Source organism: Typopeltis vanoorti, chromosome 26, assembly GCF_054136105.1.
Source record: "Typopeltis vanoorti isolate ZY-2024b chromosome 26, IOZ_Tvanoo_1.0, whole genome shotgun sequence".
In the NCBI taxonomy this organism is placed as follows: domain Eukaryota; kingdom Metazoa; phylum Arthropoda; class Arachnida; order Uropygi; family Thelyphonidae; genus Typopeltis; species Typopeltis vanoorti.
The window spans coordinates 22,502,528-22,521,840 of NC_143574.1; the positions used below are offsets into that span (position 1 = coordinate 22,502,528).

At 36.5% G+C, this 19,313-nt stretch overlaps 1 protein-coding gene across 9 annotated transcripts in view; it reads left to right on the forward strand.

Annotated features, from left to right (window-relative positions):
* The window catches only part of LOC150092408 (FK506-binding protein 15-like), a 398,069-nt gene that overhangs the window by 119,940 nt on the left and 258,816 nt on the right, over positions 1-19,313 (forward strand). For all 9 annotated transcript variants that reach the window (XM_090415127.1, XM_090415130.1, XM_090415126.1 and 6 more), the window contains 2 exons: positions 7,657-7,800; positions 15,200-15,309. In XM_090415127.1, coding sequence (XP_090271253.1) covers positions 7,657-7,800; positions 15,200-15,309 — 254 coding nt within the window. The remainder of the gene's footprint in view (positions 1-7,656; positions 7,801-15,199; positions 15,310-19,313) is intronic.

Here is a 19,313-nt window from a genome sequence, read left to right on the forward strand (position 1 = left end):
GTATTACAAATGGACATTGCACAGAATCATTCATATTGAACAATGAATGTTCAATCATTAGTATAATTCTGAAAAGTGAGTTAAAAGCTACAGGAAACAACTGAAAAATGTTTCTGGAATACATTGTTGGTCTGGTTAGCCAAGTGGTTAGTGTACCAACTCTTCAATCAGTAGTATGGAGGTTTGAATCCTGCTTGAGCATGGGTGTTTATGATTGTTTTTAGATGGTAGATGGATTTCATTCATAGTTTCATACTACCACTACAAATAGTGTAGTGGTAGTATGAAACTACCACTACACTATTTATTAGAGGCCTGAGGTGTTTGTAAAATGTTCCATATTTGGTTTATCGAGTCTATAGAGCAAGATTTCTTGATTATGTAAAAATAAAACTAAGTCTTTCAAATTCCTGACATGTACTCTCTCAAGGGATGTACAGGATATTATGATAGTACTATATGAAAAAAGTTAATCATTACTAACTTCAAATCAACAGTTTTCCTTCAAATTAATCTTATCTATTAAGACCCATATATTATCAGATCTTATATTTCTGTCTTCTACTACACTTCTTACTGTACCAATCCACCTATCTTGGTCTTCCTATGGGTCTTTTATCCTGCCAACTGCAAATACCGCTTGTTTTGCAAACATTTCCTCTCCCATTCTGTTTGAGTGATCATACTACTTAAGATTATCTCTGCTAACTATATAAGTTATTTTCTAATATCCTCATTTTTAAGCTGAATCTTCTACTGATACCATGTGTCTGCTCTCTAATATTTCTCAGAACTGCCACATCTGTGGTCTACAGCCTTTGATCAACTGTTTTATTCCTAACCTAGCTCCCAGATCCATAAGTTAAAATTGGTTTGAATGCTATCTTGTATACAATTAGTTTAGTGTTTGACTAATTTCTCTCTCATTCCATATAAATTTACTAAGTTGATTTCCTACCATACTAGCTTTGCTAGTTCTGTTGTCTATTTCCATATTTAATTTGCCATCTTCACTAAAAACTATGTTTGAATAACTGAAATGTTTTACACATTCTATAGGTTCTCTATTCAGGATGTAGTTGATGTTTTCAATGTTTCTGCCTATTTTTTAATGTTTTGTCTTTGATGATGATTTTCTTACCAAATTTATTAAAATGGTTTTTTAATTTAGTCAGAGAATCCTGCAGACTTGTATCGGTATTTAGAAGTATAACAACTGCATATAGTAAAGAGCTGAAATTAACATCTCCAATTTTGATATCACATTTAATATCAGTTTACTTTGTAATGTGATCTGTGTAGATGATAAAAAAGTGGAGATAATGTTCACCCTTGTCTCATACCTGATTTAACATCAAACCATCTTCCTGTAACTCCTTCAGTTCTAACTGCTAACCTACAACTCAGATATGGACTAAGTATTGCTTGATATAATGACCCATTTACACCATATAACTGTAGTATTTTTTGAACAGCTTTCCTCTTGGCATCTTGTTGTATGATTTTTTCCAGATCTACAAACTTAAATAGAGATCTTTTTTATATTCCCATGATTTGTTTACCATTTGTCTTGAAGTGAAATTTTGATCCTGACAACCTCTATTTGACCAGAATCGCATGTTCGTCACCAAGCTTTGCTTCCACAATTTTTCTTAGCTATTTTTCAAGTATACTTGCATAAATCTTACCATGAACATTCAGTTGGTAAATGCCTTTGTAATACTTACTTTCAGTTTTATTTCCCTTTTTATAGATGGTACTATGAGAGCTCTACTCATGTCATCCAGAATTCAATCCTCTGACCAGGCCTTCTGAATTATGTAGTGCAGCCACTGTATAAATTTTAGACCTCCATATTTCATATTTTTTGGCATTTTCTATCTCTAATATTGATATGTACTCCTGATTGTATTCCTCTTAAATGTTTCCTACTACTGTGCTATCACTGCTTGTTTCAGTTTGCAATCTTTCAAAGTAATTACTCCAGATATCTATAATATCTTTATCTTCAGTGACCATCATTTTTTATTCCTTTTACACTTCTCTTTCCTCCATTTCTAGGCTTTTTTAATGGCTTTTTGAATATTTTTGCCACATTGCCAACCTCACCACCTGCCTCTCTGGCTGAATTAATCAATGTGTTCTGCAGAACTTACTACTGAATCTCCAAGGTTTTGTTTTTGCTTTCAAACTCTTTCATTTTTTCTTAAATAATTTTTGTTTATTTTAGTCTACCATTCACATCTGCAAGCTGCTCCCTTCATTGATTCATTTTAAAACTTTCTTACACACTCATCTTTTTAATATGAAATTCAATTTTCCCTCTCTCAAAAGTAAATAGTGATCACTTCCAGATTCAAATTCTCTTTGTACTCTTGTGTACTGAACCAATGGAAAAATATTGCTATCAACAGTAATATAGTTGATAAGACTTCTTATCAACTATACAAAGAGGCATTTCAGTATGGAATATTTACATCGTACTATGCTTAGCACCAAGTGATTCAGGAGTTCTTGGGACAAACTGGCTGAATCCTCCTTCAGAGCATGGATAAGGCCTTGTTTGTTTTCTGGAGGAGAATTTCTAGCAACAGTGCATCTCCTTGTTGCTTTCTAAACATGTTCTGGGGGAGGGGGAATCTGGGGAACATGCTGGCCACTTGATTCGATTAATATCCTCAATCTCCAGAAGTATTTCCACTGCTTGTGTATGATGTGGTATGGCATTGTCATCCATGAAAATGAATTCTCCATGTACACCGCCACAGAACAATCAAACGTGATGTTAAAGAACTTTGTTGCGATATCGTTCACCAGTCATAGTCCCTTTTTCCAGTACGTCTAGCTCTATGCATCCATTAAATATAATGCCTCCCCACACAATCACTCCTGCACCACTATATCTTTCCTTTTCAAGAACATTCTTGTAATGATAAGCAGCACTACTTTCACGACAGATCAAGTGCCATCTAGAATTGGAGGAAAGACTAAAATGACTCTAATCTCTAAAGAGTACATTAGCTCATTGGTGTCTTGTCTAAATTTTATGGATAGACCACCACCACTGTAAACTTGTTCTGTGATGAGCTGTGGAGAAAGGGATGCAGACTACAGTCCATGAGATGGTGTATAAGCCTAGTCGTCACAGACATCTTGCCACAGTTTGCCAAGATATCCACATACTTGTGCTTGAATGGAGCCAACTTTTTCTTACCTGCCGTGGTGCATCAATTATGTTTTATTGTTTTAATCAAAAATCTGTATTCATGCTCTGTGGTAGAGTGAGGGTTGACCTCTTTGCAAACATCTGGAACACATTCCATTGGTTTGAAACTCTGCCCAGAGCCTGAATAGAATGCTACGTGAAATTTCTAACTCTGGCAATATCAGTAATTCTGCGGCCTTCTTCAGAAGCCTTCCAATAATTCTTCCCTGTGTTGAAATCATCTAGGTTAGTGCTTTCCAAACTTATGGATGCCAAGGGTCCCTTTGGAAAAATTAAAATATTTCATGGCCCCCATCAAAAAAAAATTGTAATATAGACATATATTATTTATTGTATTTATATTTAATACAATTTATATTCAAGATTTTGCATTTGTAATCTTTTTTGTGTTTGTTATCAATACCTTTGAAATGAAACTTATATGAATATGCATATATTTACTAATATTCATTAATCGCCGAAATACGCAAGAAGCAAAATTTGTGAACCAACACCAATGTGTTTCCACATCCAGTAAAATATAAAAAAGAACAAAAAAGAAATAATAAAAATTAAATGTTTCTTTTAAGATTAAAAAAAAAATCTACTTAGTCTTAAAACATTTTAAATTTTAGGTTTTGGACACCAGTGTACTTACAGGGAAATTAAGGAATGATGGTAACCACATTGGTGGAGCAACATCCATGAAAATCTATAGAAATGGCATAAGGCAGAAATAAAATAACAGAGAGAGAGAGAGAGAGAGATCATCTATTAAACAGCCTGCCCTTTTGTAGATAGGATGTCCTATTCAGTTTTGATAATGAGGGTTAAATATGATAAATCTGTCTCAGGATAATAATGGTATGATACATATATATATCTAAGAAACATAGAAGAAAGTGTAATGAGGTGAAAAAAGCAGTCCGAATGGATAAGATGAAATGGTTAGAAGCCCAATGCAACAATATAGAACAGTACTATGGAGAGCCTGAAACAAGGGAGGTATACAAAATGACCAGAACCATTAATAGAAAGTGGCAACCAAAACAGACCACAATTAAAGATGAAAAAGGCAAAGTATTGATGAATAAAGAAAAAAAATGTACAGCGGTGGACAAGATACTGTAGTGAGTTATATGAAGAAAAACTAGATTCAGATAGCATTGGGAAACTGACTGAAGAATTGAAGCAGATATTACCACCAGGTAATGAGCATGATATGGACATTTTAAGAGGAGAAGTAGAAAAAGCAAAAGGACAGCTAAAACACAACAAGAGTCCTGGTAATGATAACATTACTGGAAAAATGATTAAATATGGTGGTGAAAGTATGGTTACAGAAATGCACCAACTATGTAATATTGTATGGAAAGAAGGGAAAATGCCAGAGGAGTGGGGTGAAATTAATATTAGTAACATTATACAAGAAAGGAAATAAGCTAGAATGTAAAAATTATAGAACAATTGCCTTGATAAGTCACCTTAGTAAAGTGATGATGATCATATTGACAGAAAGATTGAGAACACAATTGGAAGCATAACTTGCAGATGAGCAAGCAGGATTTAGGAATGATAGAACTACAATTCAACAGATTTTGACAACGAGGTTAATAGCAGAGAAAGCTAGGAGAACAAACAAAAACATATATACTGCTTTGTTGATTTTCAGAAAGCATTTGACAGTATTGACCAGAAAGTGACATTAGCAGTTCTGGAATTCTATGGAATTGATAACAAACTAATAGCTATATTAAAAGATGTTTATCAGAATGCAGTTGCAGCAGTTAGAATAGGTGATGATTTGGGGAAATGGTTTAAAACAAGCAGAAGTACTAGACAGGGAGACCCAATATCACCAAGCATTTTCATCGCACATTTAGAAAGAGCAATGGACAAATTGAAGGAAGATGCCAAAGGAATATCTGTACATGGAATGAGAATTAACAATCTGAGATTTGCAGATGACATTGTTATTAGTGAAGAAGACAAAAGAGAACTACAAAAAACACTGAAACTGTTAAATTAGGAAGTGATTTGGGCTTGTTATGAACTTAGAAAAAACAAAGACAATGGTATTTGGTGAGAAGAACATGAAACAAAAGATACAAGTGGATGGAACTGATATAGAAAATGTAGAACAATTCACATATTTGGGAAGTAAACTGACATATGACTTGGACTGTAAAAAGGAAATAAAGATCAGGATTAAACTGTTAAATTAGGAAGTGATTTGGGCTTGTTATGAACTTAGAAAAAACAAAGACAATGGTATTTGGTGAGAAGAACATGAAACAAAAGATACAAGTGGATGGAACTGATATAGAAAATGTAGAACAATTCACATATTTGGGAAGTAAACTGACATATGACTTGGACTGTAAAAAGGAAATAAAGATCAGGATTGCAAAGGGAAGAACAAATCTGACAGCCATGTATAACATCTGGAAATGTAAAGTGATCAGTCTGCAAACAAAACTAAGAGTACTGGAAACATGCATCTTCAACGGTGTACTGTATGGATCTGAAACGTGGGTAATAAATAAGGAATCAAGAAAACGAATTTTGGCATTTGAAAGAACTTGTTACAGGAAGATTCTAAGAATAGGATGGGTACAGAAAATCACCAATGAAGAGCTCTATCAGAAGATACAACCAAAACAGAATCTAATGCAGAAGATTATAAAACGGAAGCTGCAATTATTTGGACACATCTGTAGAATGAGTGAGGACTGGAAGATAAAGACATTTATGTTTGGTATTTTGGATGTTTAAACAGAAGAGGTAGACCATACAGAGAATGGATAGACAATATAAAAGATTGGTGTGGAATGGGTGTACAAAAACTGCGACACTGTGCACTGGACAAAGAAAGGTGGAAGAAGATAGTGAAACAGGCATCAGACATCAACGGGCAGTGAGCCCATTGTTCGTGATGATGATGATGATATATATCTACCCTATAATATAAAATGATAAGCTTTTTTTTGTAACATTTTTGTGTCAAGTTATTTGAAACTTTTTGAAACTGAGGGGGCTACCCTGAGTGTCGAGTCTTCGAAATTCAAGGAGAACCGGCCAACCAGTCCGGAACTCGGGGGGGGGGGATTCCCCTAGTATATATATATATATATATATATATATATATATATCTACCTATATTAGGGTTACCAAATAATTTTATAAGCTTGGTTATTTAACTCCTAATCCCAAGTAAGCAAACAGTTAAGTTTGCGCCTGAAACATAGTTCAAGTCTAAAGATGGTATAACACCAGGACAACTCATTGTAAAGGTGGGTAAAACTCTGATCACTATTCTTAGTATTTCCCATAATGTAAAGCACATCTCACTAGAAGATGTATACTGCAATACATTATGGGTGGGGTCACTACCCAGACCAGTTTCAACCTTTTTTGAGGTCTCCTCAGTGAGTAGCTAGACCCTAAAAAAAGGTTGAAACCCGGGGGGTCAGAACCCCTTTTGAGTCTTCAAAATTCGAGTCATCAGAATTCAAGGAGAACCGGTCTATCAGTTCGGAACTCGGGGTTGGGTACTGGGGGGGGAGTCCCCTTTTGAAGACTCAACACTCAGGGGATGCCCTAGGCGCCAGGGGGAAGACCCCCTTTTGAGTCAGAATTTGAGGAGAGCCGGCCAACCAGTCCGAAACTTGGGGAAGTTGGGCACCGTAGGCACGAGGGGGTGGAGCCCCTTTTGAAGACTCGATACTCAGGGGATATCCTAGGTGCCAGGGGACAGTACCCCCCTTTCGAGTCATCAGAATTCAAGGAGAACCGGCCTACCAGTCCAGAACATGGGGGTCGGGTGCCCCCCCCAGTGTGTGTGTGTGTGTGTGTGTGTGTGTGTGTATAAATATATATATATAAAACTTATTTGCAAGTCTGTCAGATTGAAGTAAACAGTCATCAGTCATTTGTATATAACTGTTTTCTCCAATACAGTCAGATCGAAGAAAACAGTTATATACAAATCACATTTTAATCTTTCAAGTTTGTTTCTGAGTCTCCATCACCATTAAACCACCCCAATAAAAAGTATAACAATGTGAAGCTATCCAGCAGTTTGCAAAATTAATTTTATGACTTAGGCTGACATCGATTGTTAGTCATAAAATTCAAGCCATAAAGGAGTACTCACTAGACATTTACATCTTTACTGATGTTATAGTTACATTTTCTCTTTCCACATCATCTGACACACTCTGTGATGTCTGTAGGAACTCGCCAGTTGAATTTGTACTCTGAAGTTGCTGACAGGATGGTGGTTAAATATCACTATGCCTTTTATTAATCAACATTTTAATTTGTTTACCTGTTATTTCCATAAATTGTTAAACTCAAGATGAGTGATAGTCAGTGGTGCCTAAGATTATTAGTGTCTTCAGTTGTTAAATTTCTAAAAGACTATAGTCTGTTTATATTTGTTTATCTAGGGTTGGGAAGAAGGACTTCTAGGAGCAAAGAAAAATGGGAAAAGATTATTAGTCATTCCACCTTCTCATGGTTATGGAACACAAGCTGTTGGGAACAAGATACCACCTAATTCTGTTTTAATATTTGAAGTACATATTAATAAGGTAAGAAATTTTGGAAATCTTATATATACACTAGGTCGACAAAAGTATTTAGACACCTTATGTGCTATGCAAATTTCAGATCCTAACACATGTAAACATTCAGGGAGTGTTTGCCTAAGTCTGGTTTAAAAAAAAAAAAAAAGGTGGGAGGTGCTGCATATTTTGCAGTGTACTCAATGTCAAGATGCCACGTTCAGCTGAACTGAATGACTTTCAGCATGGGACGATGGTCTTTCTGTCTGTGACATTGCTATCTGTCTCAGTTTACTGAAATCCACTGTCACTTATATCATTTGTAAGTGGAAAGTTGATGGTGCTAGTACAGCAAGGAAATGCTCTAGGAGGCCACCGACACTCATTGACTGAGATCAACAAGCTCTCTCGGAATGTTCAAGCATCCTGCACGTCATCAGCAGTGGACCTCACAGTCAACTTGGAAAATGCTGCAGGGACATTTGTTAGTCCTAGAACTGTCTGCAGCAAGTTGCATTCCTTAAGTTACCATGGCAGAGCTGCTGCGAATAAGCCACACATAACCCCCATCAAGGCCAAACAACATTTGGACTGGTGTTTTATGTTCCTAGACTGTAGATGATTGGAAAATGATTCTTTGGAGTGATGAATCATGCTTGCAAATGTTTCACTCTGCTGGTTACATTTGGATCGGGAGATTACCCAAGGAATGGTTCTGGCAGGACTGCATCATTCCAACTGTCAAGTTTGGTGGAGACTCAGTAATGGTATAGGGGTATTTTAGTTAGATGAGATTTGGTCCATTGGATGTGCTCAAAACCATGATGTCTGATTGCTACCTGAACATTCTGGACAACTTCATGCTTTCGATGCTGTGGAAGTACTATGGCATGAACCTTTCATGTTTCAGCACGCTAAAATGCTAAATGCCATACTGCACTGCGAGTCCAAGATTGGTTTCCACGAAACAATGTTGAAGTGTTGGACTGGCTGTCTCAGAGTCCAGACCTCATTCCCATTGAACATCTTTGGAATGAATTAAATACTGAATTCGCTCCAGACCACGTGGCCAGCATCAGCAATGGGGTTACCTCACGTGAGGAATGGAAGTACATTTCTGTCATGATGTGTCAGAAACTGGTTGAAAGCATGCCCTAAACGGTAGTTGCTGTCATTCAGACCAAAGGTTTTCCTGCTCTGTACTAAAATGCATTTTAATTAAAATGCTTTTTTTTACTGGGTGCTTAAGGGTCAAAGCTGTATAACTGAGAGGAGACCTCCACATAGCCTTTAAAGGAATGTGGAGAACTGACCAGGGCTTCTGACCTAATGTCCAATCCTCACCTTCTCGTGGTGCACCCTGTTGGGTATCTACTTGGATACTGAACGGACGAGGATGGGCTGGCAATTTGGGATTTAGCCAACCAAATTGTATTCTTATTGGTTAAACCAAAATATAGAATGATGGTACAACATGACAAAATTTCATGGCGGCTGGTGCGTCGCCCGGTTAAACAAGGCCCCCGTTGTTTTCGCCAGGGAACCAGGGTGAACAGTGAAAAGTCAGCTACTGGAACAAATCTGAAAATAAACCCCAACTCAACATCACCAGAGTTAAAGATCGGTACTATCAACGTAAGAAGCCTGAATGGCAAAGAAATGGAGCTAGCTGAGGAATTAGATAAGTACCAGATCGACGTAATAGTGGTAACTGAAACAAAAAAGACCAAAACTGGTGAGATCTTTCTGAGCAATAAATACAAAATGTTATATTCAGGCAATGACAATCAAGGAAAAGAAGGAGCAGCCATAGTATTCAACACAAAATACGAGGCTAATCTTCTTGAATGACAGTCAGTCTCAAGTAGAGTAATGTGGGCAAATATGAGAATGGGGAACTGGACAATGAGACTTATTTGTGCCTATGGTCCCACAGAAGGTTCTACTAAGGTAGAAGTGGAGGAATTTTTTGATGCTTTAGAAAAAGCAACTGACACAATGAAAAATGAAAAGTTGGTCCTTGTTGGGGATCTAAATAGTAGAGTAGGAAATTATTGTGAGACATACAAAAATATTTTGGGAAAATTTGGAGAAAAGAGCAAAGCTAATAATAATGGCAAATATCTGTTGGATTTCTGCTCAGGACATGGACTGGTTATTACTAACATCATGTTCCAACATAAAAATGTGCACAAATTCACATGGAGAGAAGAGGCTAGGAATAAGAAAAGTCTCATTGACTATGTTATTGTTGATAGTGATGTTTTCTCCCTGGTGCAGGACACAGGGTGTACAGAGGATTTGCAATTGGAAGTGATCACTATTTAGTCTTGAGCAGGATAAAATTGAATTTCATATTGAAAAGAATAACATGTAAGAAAGTTTTAAAGCGAATAAAAGTTGAACAGCTCTCAGATGTGAGCTGTAGACTAAAATACACAAAGATTATTGAAGGAAAAATGAAAGAGTTTTAGAACAGGAATCAAACCTTGGAGATTCAGTGGCAAGCCTTCAAGAAAACACTGATTGATTCAGCCAGAGAGGCATGTGGTGAGGTTGTTTGTAAGGATAAAAAAATCAGAACTCCCTGGTGGACACAGGAGGTTAAAGAGGCAGTGAAGGAAAAGAAGAAAGCATACCAAAAGTTCCTGGCAAATAAGTCAGCTTGTGCTCTTAGAGAATATAGAGACAAATGCAAGAATGCTAAACACTGTGTAAAACTAGCTAAACAAAAGTCATGGGAGGACTTTGGCAAGAATATAGAAAATAAATATCAAGAAGGTGGCAAAATATTCTGGAGGTTGGTGAAGAAGCTTAAGAATGGAGGAAAGAGTGCTATAAAAGGAATTAGAGATGATAAAGGTGACATGAAAACGGGAGAAAAAGATATCCTTGAAGTACGGAGTAATTACTTTGAAAAACTGCTAAATGAAACAAGCAGTGATGACAGCACAGTGGTAAAAAACACTGACCAAGCATGCATTCAGGAATACATATCCATACTTGAAGTAGAAAAAGCCATCAAAGGCTTGAAATGTGGAAAGGCAGCAGGAGTAGATGATATTCGACCAGAAATGCTGAAGTATGGTGGTATAAGAGTCTTACAGTGGCTGCACTGCATAGTTCAGAAAGCCTGGACAGAGGGACGAATTTCCGATGATTGGAGTAGAGCTCTCATAGTACCCATATATAAAAAGGGAAATAAAACTGCATGTGAGAATTACAGAGGTATTTCCCTACTGAGTGTACCTGGCAAGATCTATGCAAGTATACTTGAGAAATGGTTGAGAAGAATTGTGGAAGAAAAACTTGGTGAAGAACAAGCTGGATTCAGGCCAAATAGAGGCTGTCAGGATCAGATCTTCAATTTACGACAAATAGTCGAGAAATCATGGGAATATAACAAAGATCTGTATTTAAGTTTTGTCGATCTGGAAAAGGCATATGACAAGGTGCCGAGAGAGAGAAGCTATTCAATATGCTGCAGTTATATGGTGTGAATGGGGCATTATATCAAGCAATACTTAGTCTTTATTTAGACAGAGACATAGTTGCGCATTTATCTTTAGAAGAGGGGAAATAGGTGGATATTTTGTTAATAGGGATATAAGTGGCTGTTAAATCATATTTCTTCAGAATTCTTGAAATTGGTTCTGGAATCCTGGAAATATATGGAATTGGAATTCGACGTATTGATTCTTTGTTGTTCTGGGGATTGTAGGAATCGAACAGATGTGTAGTTTTTTTCGGAGAAGCCGAAAAAAACTACACAACATCTGTTAATTTCATGTGCTGTTTGATAGTTGAAAGTTCTTTCTGTAAATCATGGGGAGTTGAGCAATTAGTTCTAGCTCGTCGAATTAAACATTTTATGATTCCTGTTTTTTTGATAAGGATGATGGGCAGATTTTTTGAGAAAGTAATGTCCAGTGAAAGTGGGTTATCTGTAAAATGTTGTTGTTGTTGTCAGAATACCTGAAGGTGAGTGGATGAGGAGGATGTCTAAAAAGGATAACTTGTTGTCTTTTTCAAACTCCATGGTAAATTTAATACAAGGATTTAAGGAATTGATTTTGGATAAAAAGGAAGGTAAGGAATATCTGTTGTGAAGCCACACTGAAAAAATGTCGTCTATATATCTAACCAAAGGATGGTTGAGGGAATATAGATGAAAATGGGACGTCTCCTAGATGTTCTAAATAAAAGTTAGCTGAAGCATTGGGAAAGTGGAGTTCCCATTTTCCCCTCTTCTAAAGATAAACACTATTTCAACTATGTCTCTGCTTGGTATATATCAGGTTCCTTGTAACTGCAATCTGCTGTACTTTGGACAAACAGGATGCTCTATAAAAAAAAGAATACAAGAAACATCAATCATACATTCTTCACAACAAATCTGATAAGTCTGGATTGGCACAGCACAGGATAGAGACTAGCCGCAACATTCTCTGGTCCAAGACTCGCCTTCTACACAGATGTCGCTATAAATTCGAATGCGTATTCAAAGAGATTGACGAGGCCTTACTTCAACGCCCTAACTTGAATCGAAATGACTGTATATCCTTGTCGAAAATATGGGAAAGTTTAATCTGTATAACACACTAAAAGTTTTTTTTTTTTTTTTTAATCGAGACCTTTAATTCTTACATTAGTCTAATGTTATCTTTAATTGAATTTATAAATTAAGATTGTTATATGAAATTGTGAATTAATACCTATAATTTATTCATCACTGTGATGAAATTTACCTTTTTTTAATGCTTAGCAATGTAACATCATGTGGCTCGTTCTACTTTTGAATGATCAATTGTTTGTATTCCACCTTGTAAAAACTGTTCCTATCAAGCCACTGAGGATAGTCTGTTAGTTTGAGACTGAAATATTTGGTAAACATTAAAATATTCTTGTGTTAACATGTTTATAATTCTTAATTTAATGTCACAAGTGTCTCTCAAGAATATCATTCATAATGATCACCCTTTTCTTATTTTCTTGGCTAATTTGATTGTGCATTTCATGGTCACTATCATCCATAGGTTTATAACAATATCCGACTATTTCATTGTATTAACCTCTGTCTCACACCATACTCCTCAAAACCACTGCCACTGTTTCCCTCTTGCATTTCTACCTTGTATGGACATAACTCTTTCTCTGTCATCAATAGTACCCCCCCTCTTCTCCCCTCCCTTTTTACTCTTGCTATCTTCATGGAACACATGATACTTTCCATCTCTATTGCTGTTAGGATGTCATCTCATTCAATCATGTCTCACTTATTCCAACAATTCTTGGGTGAACAGACTCAATTCAACCATTTCATGTACCTTGTTTCTTACACTTCTAGCAGTTGTATACAAACATAACAGCTCATTCCTGGATCTATAACAAGTTTCACTGATACCACTTATTAGATGTGATTTCTCTATACTTATCATTTCTTTTTCTCCTTATTCATCTTAGAACCTTCTTGAATTTAACTGTTTTCACTTGATCTCAGTCATCCCTTTCACTTTTTTTTTTGTCTATGTATGCAACCTTTCTCATGCTGTGTTCCGTCCACTCTTAGCCTCTCCATTTCCCCCTTTGTTTTGTACAATTGTGCTCTTATTCTCATCTCCCTCTCTTTCACATATCTTCTTACTCAATCAGATTCATTCTCTTCACTCATTTCTTTACCTTCCAGCAGCAGCCTCTCCAAATGACTCACACCAAAACCATTCAAATACAGCCCTACACTCTTATACAGTTCATCCTTCAAACTCATTCCGCAGATTAAGAAACTTCACTCCTTTTTTCCTCACACATTTGTTCTATCATATCATTCACAGTCTTCACTCTCTGCCTCATTTCATCATGGTCATACCTTGGCAGCATACTGACTACCTTTCCTATCACTATTATCTTGTATCCTTCTCAACAACTTCCTGATATCCACTCTTACATGTTCCTTGTTCCCAATCAAGTTATTTGTCCCTATTACCATTACCAACTTTTTTAGCTTTCTTACACCTCATACCCAATGTCTCAATCACTATTCATTTTACCTTCAGGAAAACAAACCGTATGTATCTTCTCGTTTACCACACCTCTAATAATCAAATCCCCATACAACATCAGTTGTGAGTCTTTTGTTACCTCTGTCATACCGATATCATTCATTTTCATCATTTTCTCTCTTCCATAATAACATCATATAACGTTCATATCTCAATTTCTCTTAATTTCACTCTGTATTTGTTTCATTTCTTGTTTCATCTTAACCAACTCATCTTTCAAATCTTGCATCACATTTTCCGTCTCATTCACGCTCTCAATTTTATTGGCAGCCATTCACACTTGTTCACTGTCAAAGCCATTTACTACTTTGCCTTTAATTGCACTCTGTTTTTCAACTTTCTTTAGGTGATTGGGCAAGGGCAGGTGTGGTGGAGAAATCACAACCAACAAATGCTTTGGGTAGGACTGGTTATAGACCTAAAGAAGTGAACTGCTGTGTTTATTTATAAATGTCAGAATCATCAATAAGTGAAATGAAATGGTCATGGAAATGAAGTGCCCTTGCCCAATCACCTTTATCACCACTTACATCTTCTCAGTCTCAGCTTCCACTCACATCCCGATCTTTCCGATTTCTATGTTGATCATTCCCATGCATACATTCACTAATACTTCCAATATCCACTCTCCCTATGCCATGCCTTTCTGTTCACCTGGTTTCCTCTATTTCCCTGTTCCTTTTGCATTCCCATTCTCTCTTCATCTCTCACAATACTACCGTTTCTATTGCCAAGCACTTCTGTCTCTTCAGTACTGCTGTTTTGATCTTTATCTTTCATTTCATCTCTTGCTTACATCACACACTATGCTTCTATCTAGCAACAGTTTATTTAGAAACTAGCAAAAGTATATAACTCAATGTGTCACATTGAGCTATATAATTGGAAGGTAGGTGTCCACATAGTTTCGAAGTGATATCAGGCCTTAAAATTCCAAGGTTTATCATATCCTATAGACAGAATATTTACTGTTAATATTATTTAAATGTGTGATTGTCCAAAATTGTTACAATATCATTTAAAAATAAACTACCTATAAAACTGTGAATATCATTAAAGTTTTTGTAATGCTGTTTTGCCAGCCTTTATTAGTTGGATGAATAGCACTTCTTATTTTGTTCACCTGACAGTGCATGTGTTAGACTTGCTTGAATTATTTATTAGAGAGAACAGAAGTATGAAATTACTATCACCTTACTTACTGGAGGTCTGAAAGGGGTTAAAAAATTTTTGTTTCTGTAACAGGTTTTACAGATTGCTAATCTTTATCCATTAAAAGGATTAATGGGTTTATTGCATAGATGGGATTCACATAAAAAATATTAAAAAATTCTCAAACATTGTATGTGTGTTCTCTATTTTGATAGGTAAAACTATCCAAGGAACTCTCTCGTTCATCTACACCTGTTACTCAAGAAGACGGTGACATTCCTGATGTCAAAAAGCCTGATATTCCTGCCAAACCACATAGTGAAAGGTTGTATACATGCACAATATTAATGATTAAAAAGTTATATTAATTTCATTATTGTGAAGTGTACTGTAAGGACAGTAGTTAAAAGAAACTACAATGCTGAGATTTATTCTTAAATTATAAAATTAATCTAAGAATAATTGACAAATCGACATTGATGTTTTGACATGTTTTTTCACTAAACTAATATTTAATGGAAAAAATTTCTCTAAAGCTAATAAATAACTAACTAAATTTATTTAGGTAATTAGGTTACTAAGCCAATATTTCACTTTGGTCACCATGGATACAAAGAAACATACGTTTGTGTGCAGCCACACTAGTAGGAAAACAAATATAGACTTGTAATAGGGGGGTTCCTGCAGTCCTAAGTGATACTTCATGTGTGATTTTTGCTTACACTTGGATAAAGGATTAAACCAAGAATATAATTTCTTGACATCTTTAATTTATAATATAATAAAAACAGTGAAAAAACATTCAACAAAGTCTATTACTTTGTTGAATGTTTTGTTGAAAGACAAGAATTTATATTCTGGTTTTAATCCTTTATCCAAGCATAAACAAACCGTTTGTATGTGCAGTTCCCTCACGACTAGGCTTCTTGCATATAGAAGCTGTTGACTTCAATCAGTTGCCTTAGTATCTCATAATGCACAGCGCACTCCCTTTCAGATGCATATATATTGCTGTACATTATGGGAAAGGTTACTACCCAAACCAGTTTTGACCTTTATTGATGTCTCCTCAGTGGGTGCTATACACAAGGTTAATACTCAAGTTAATTAATACAGAACTCATGTTTCCCATATACAAGTAGTAAAATGGTATTTTACCATCTTATTAAAATACTCTGGATCAGAACTTTTTCATGATCCAGAGTATACGAAAATTTACGAATATTTTTATATGAAAATTATGACTTCCGCATTGATATGAGCTCGCTATATGTTTGGGTCTAGCTTCCACTGATGGAAGTGGGAGCTAGACTGAAATAGGTTGAAACTAATCTGTGATGATCCTTCTCATAACGATAGCAGTGTAGTGTGCATTATGGGATACTAAGGCAACTGATGTAAAGTTAGCAGCCTCTATATACAAGTAGCCTAGTTGTGAAGATACTTTCTGAACAAATTTTATTTGCTTTTTTATGTTGACCCCTACACAAGAGGTTGGTTAATCAACCTATAGTACATTAGTACCATGTGTGAGTTGGGAAAGGAGAAACTTGTTTACATTTTGATTTTAAAAGTCTGTATACTGTATTTCTTGGGAAACCCATAAGGGAAAGACTGTTCCAAAATACACCAGTAGTAGGGATGGAAGAGGAGGAAAAGAAACTTATTTTCTGGGTTTCAAGGTGTACTGTGAAAGAGATATTGAATGGCAGCTGCAATCTTAGTATTAAGTGGATGAATTATTGATGCTATTTCAGATGAATGTTTGCCATGAAAATATTGCAGAAACTCACTCCTCCCACTTTTGGCACAGGCAAAAGTGTGAGGAGTGAGTGGGTAAGAGATGGGTTATTAATCGATCTAATTGCCCTCCTCTGTATTGAGTCAAGCATATTAAGGGAGGTCTTAGAGGACCCACTCCAAATGTTGAGAGAAGTATTCAATAACTGGAGAGATTTGTGATTTGTTTAAGGTTAACAGCTGTTCAGAGGTGAAGTAACATCCTGAGTGAAAGAGAAATCCTAGTTTTTTAGAAGCTGAGGATGCAATGTTATAGCAGGAGAGGCTTGATGTCAAGGTGATTCCAAGAAGAGAAATTTCATCTGTCTGGAAATTTGAGTGTTGTCAAAGATAATACTGGGAGAAAATGGTTATTTTTTTTTTGTGAGAAATAAGGCAGAATAGTTTTGCTAGCAGTGAAATTGATGAGATCTGAACCCCCCATTGGAGGATGGCTCAGAAATCAGAACTGAGGGTGGTTGATGTTCTGTAGGTTGTGGTGATTTTTGTAGAGTAAGATTAATCAAATGAAAGGGAGGAGCAATGTGTTGTGATCTGCAAAACTATGTATTGAGTTGGAGGTCAACTGAAAGTAGGTCATTGATATGTAGAAGGAAGAGGGTTGCTGAGAGAACAGAATCTTGTGGAACCCTGGTATTAGTGGAATGGTGATAGGATGAGGAACCATACACAATCTCACATAGTGTGCATCCAGGTAGAAAGCTTGCAATTCAGCTACAGAAGTCCTGGGACAAACCACATGATGGAAGTTTGTTTAGTAAGCCTTTGTGCAAGACCTGGTCAAATGCTTTGGAGATATCAAGTGCAACCACTTGAGATTCCCCAAACTTCTCCATGGCATTTGTCCAGAGATGGGTGATATATGAGTAGATCTCCTGTTGATTGGCAGTGATAGAATCTACTGGTGGTTCTTTGTTAGCTGGATGCCTTCAAGGTGGTTTAGGAGTTGAGAATTGATGGTTCTCTCCATTACTTTGAGTGAGTGAGTGAGATAGGGCAGTAGTTTGATGGCAGTGATTTGTCACTCTTCTTGGGAATGGGTTGAACATAGGCCCATTTCCAGGACATGGGATTGATACCAGTGAAGTAAGAGAGTATATACAGGCAATATAGGAAAGAAATAATCTTCAGGACAATTGGAGAAATGCCATCAGGGCCAGGTGACTTTTTTTTGTGTCTAATTTGGACAATATTTTTCTGGTGAAAGGATATAAGGGGCATTGTGTATTGGCCATCTGGAATGGAATGGTTGGGAGGGGGGGGGGAAGGACATTTACCATAGTTATGCATGCATTGGAGGCCAAGTGTGAAGACAGGAGATTGACTTTTTCAGTGAGCAATGATGCAATAGACCCATCTGGGTATTGGGCAAAAGTTATGACCATTGCTTTGGCAAGAGACCAAAACGCTTGGCTGCATTTGGACAGGCTGCAAGTTTCCTGCTTTTTGCTCTTTCAAACTCTGTTTTGGAAGCATTGATATTTTCTTGCAGCTATTTCAGGCTTTGAGTATAAGCACTAAAGGAGGATGGAGTTCTTAATGTAAGCCAGTTGTGGCATGCTTGATTTTTAATTTGAACAGCCTTAGCACATCTTTTGGAGAACCAGGGCTTAGTTAGGGACTGGCAGTTGAGAGTAGTATGGGGAATGTATTTACTAAAATAAAGAGCCAAAAGGCTTCATTTTGATGATGCAAAACTATATAAATCCAAGTGGATATTAAATCCAACATTATTTCAAAGCCAAAGGCAGAAACTATGAAAGTTTTGTACGAAATTTGACCAGTGAGCTTACAGGAATACACTCAGGTACGAAACCTTCATAGTTTCTGCATTCGGCTTTGAAATAATGTTGGATTTAATACCACTTGATGTGGAATGTATATTTTCATTCCAGTAAGGATTACTTTGGTGATTACATTTGGTGCATATGTTGGAAAGCTGGAAACACTAGTCCAGCTATAGGAATGAGGCATAGAAGTCACTGGGGCTGTCCCACTTGGCACTGTTATAATGCCAAACTATTGTATGGGAGTGCCTGTGTAAATGTTGTTGCATGGGAGAGGAGACAACCACTAGATTGAATTAGCTAGGGGCCCCCACTACATTCACTGTGTATTTGGAAGTAAGGTGAGGAAGAGATCTAGGGTGTTTGGAGAGTGGTTAGGGTTATCCTATATTCTGGTTGGCATTTGAACAATTTGTGTAAAGTTGTTAGTGATGGCAAATGTTTCAGCATTACTGTCTGCTAGATCTATACAACTGGAGGAGGAAAGCCACTTGGTATAGACATTAAAATTTCCTAGGAGAATGATTTTGCTGTTAGGGAAGTGGGACTGGAGAAAATCTTATGCTTAGGGAAAGGTTTAAAATGAGTTTAATTTCTTGCCTGCTAGATGTTCATAATAGATGCTTTATTATGCATTTTTAACTTATCATTGATGACTAACACATTTCCATCAGAGTTTAAGAAGGCTGAGGTATCAATTTAGAAAAAGCAAAATAAAACTTATTTACCTCATTATAGACCA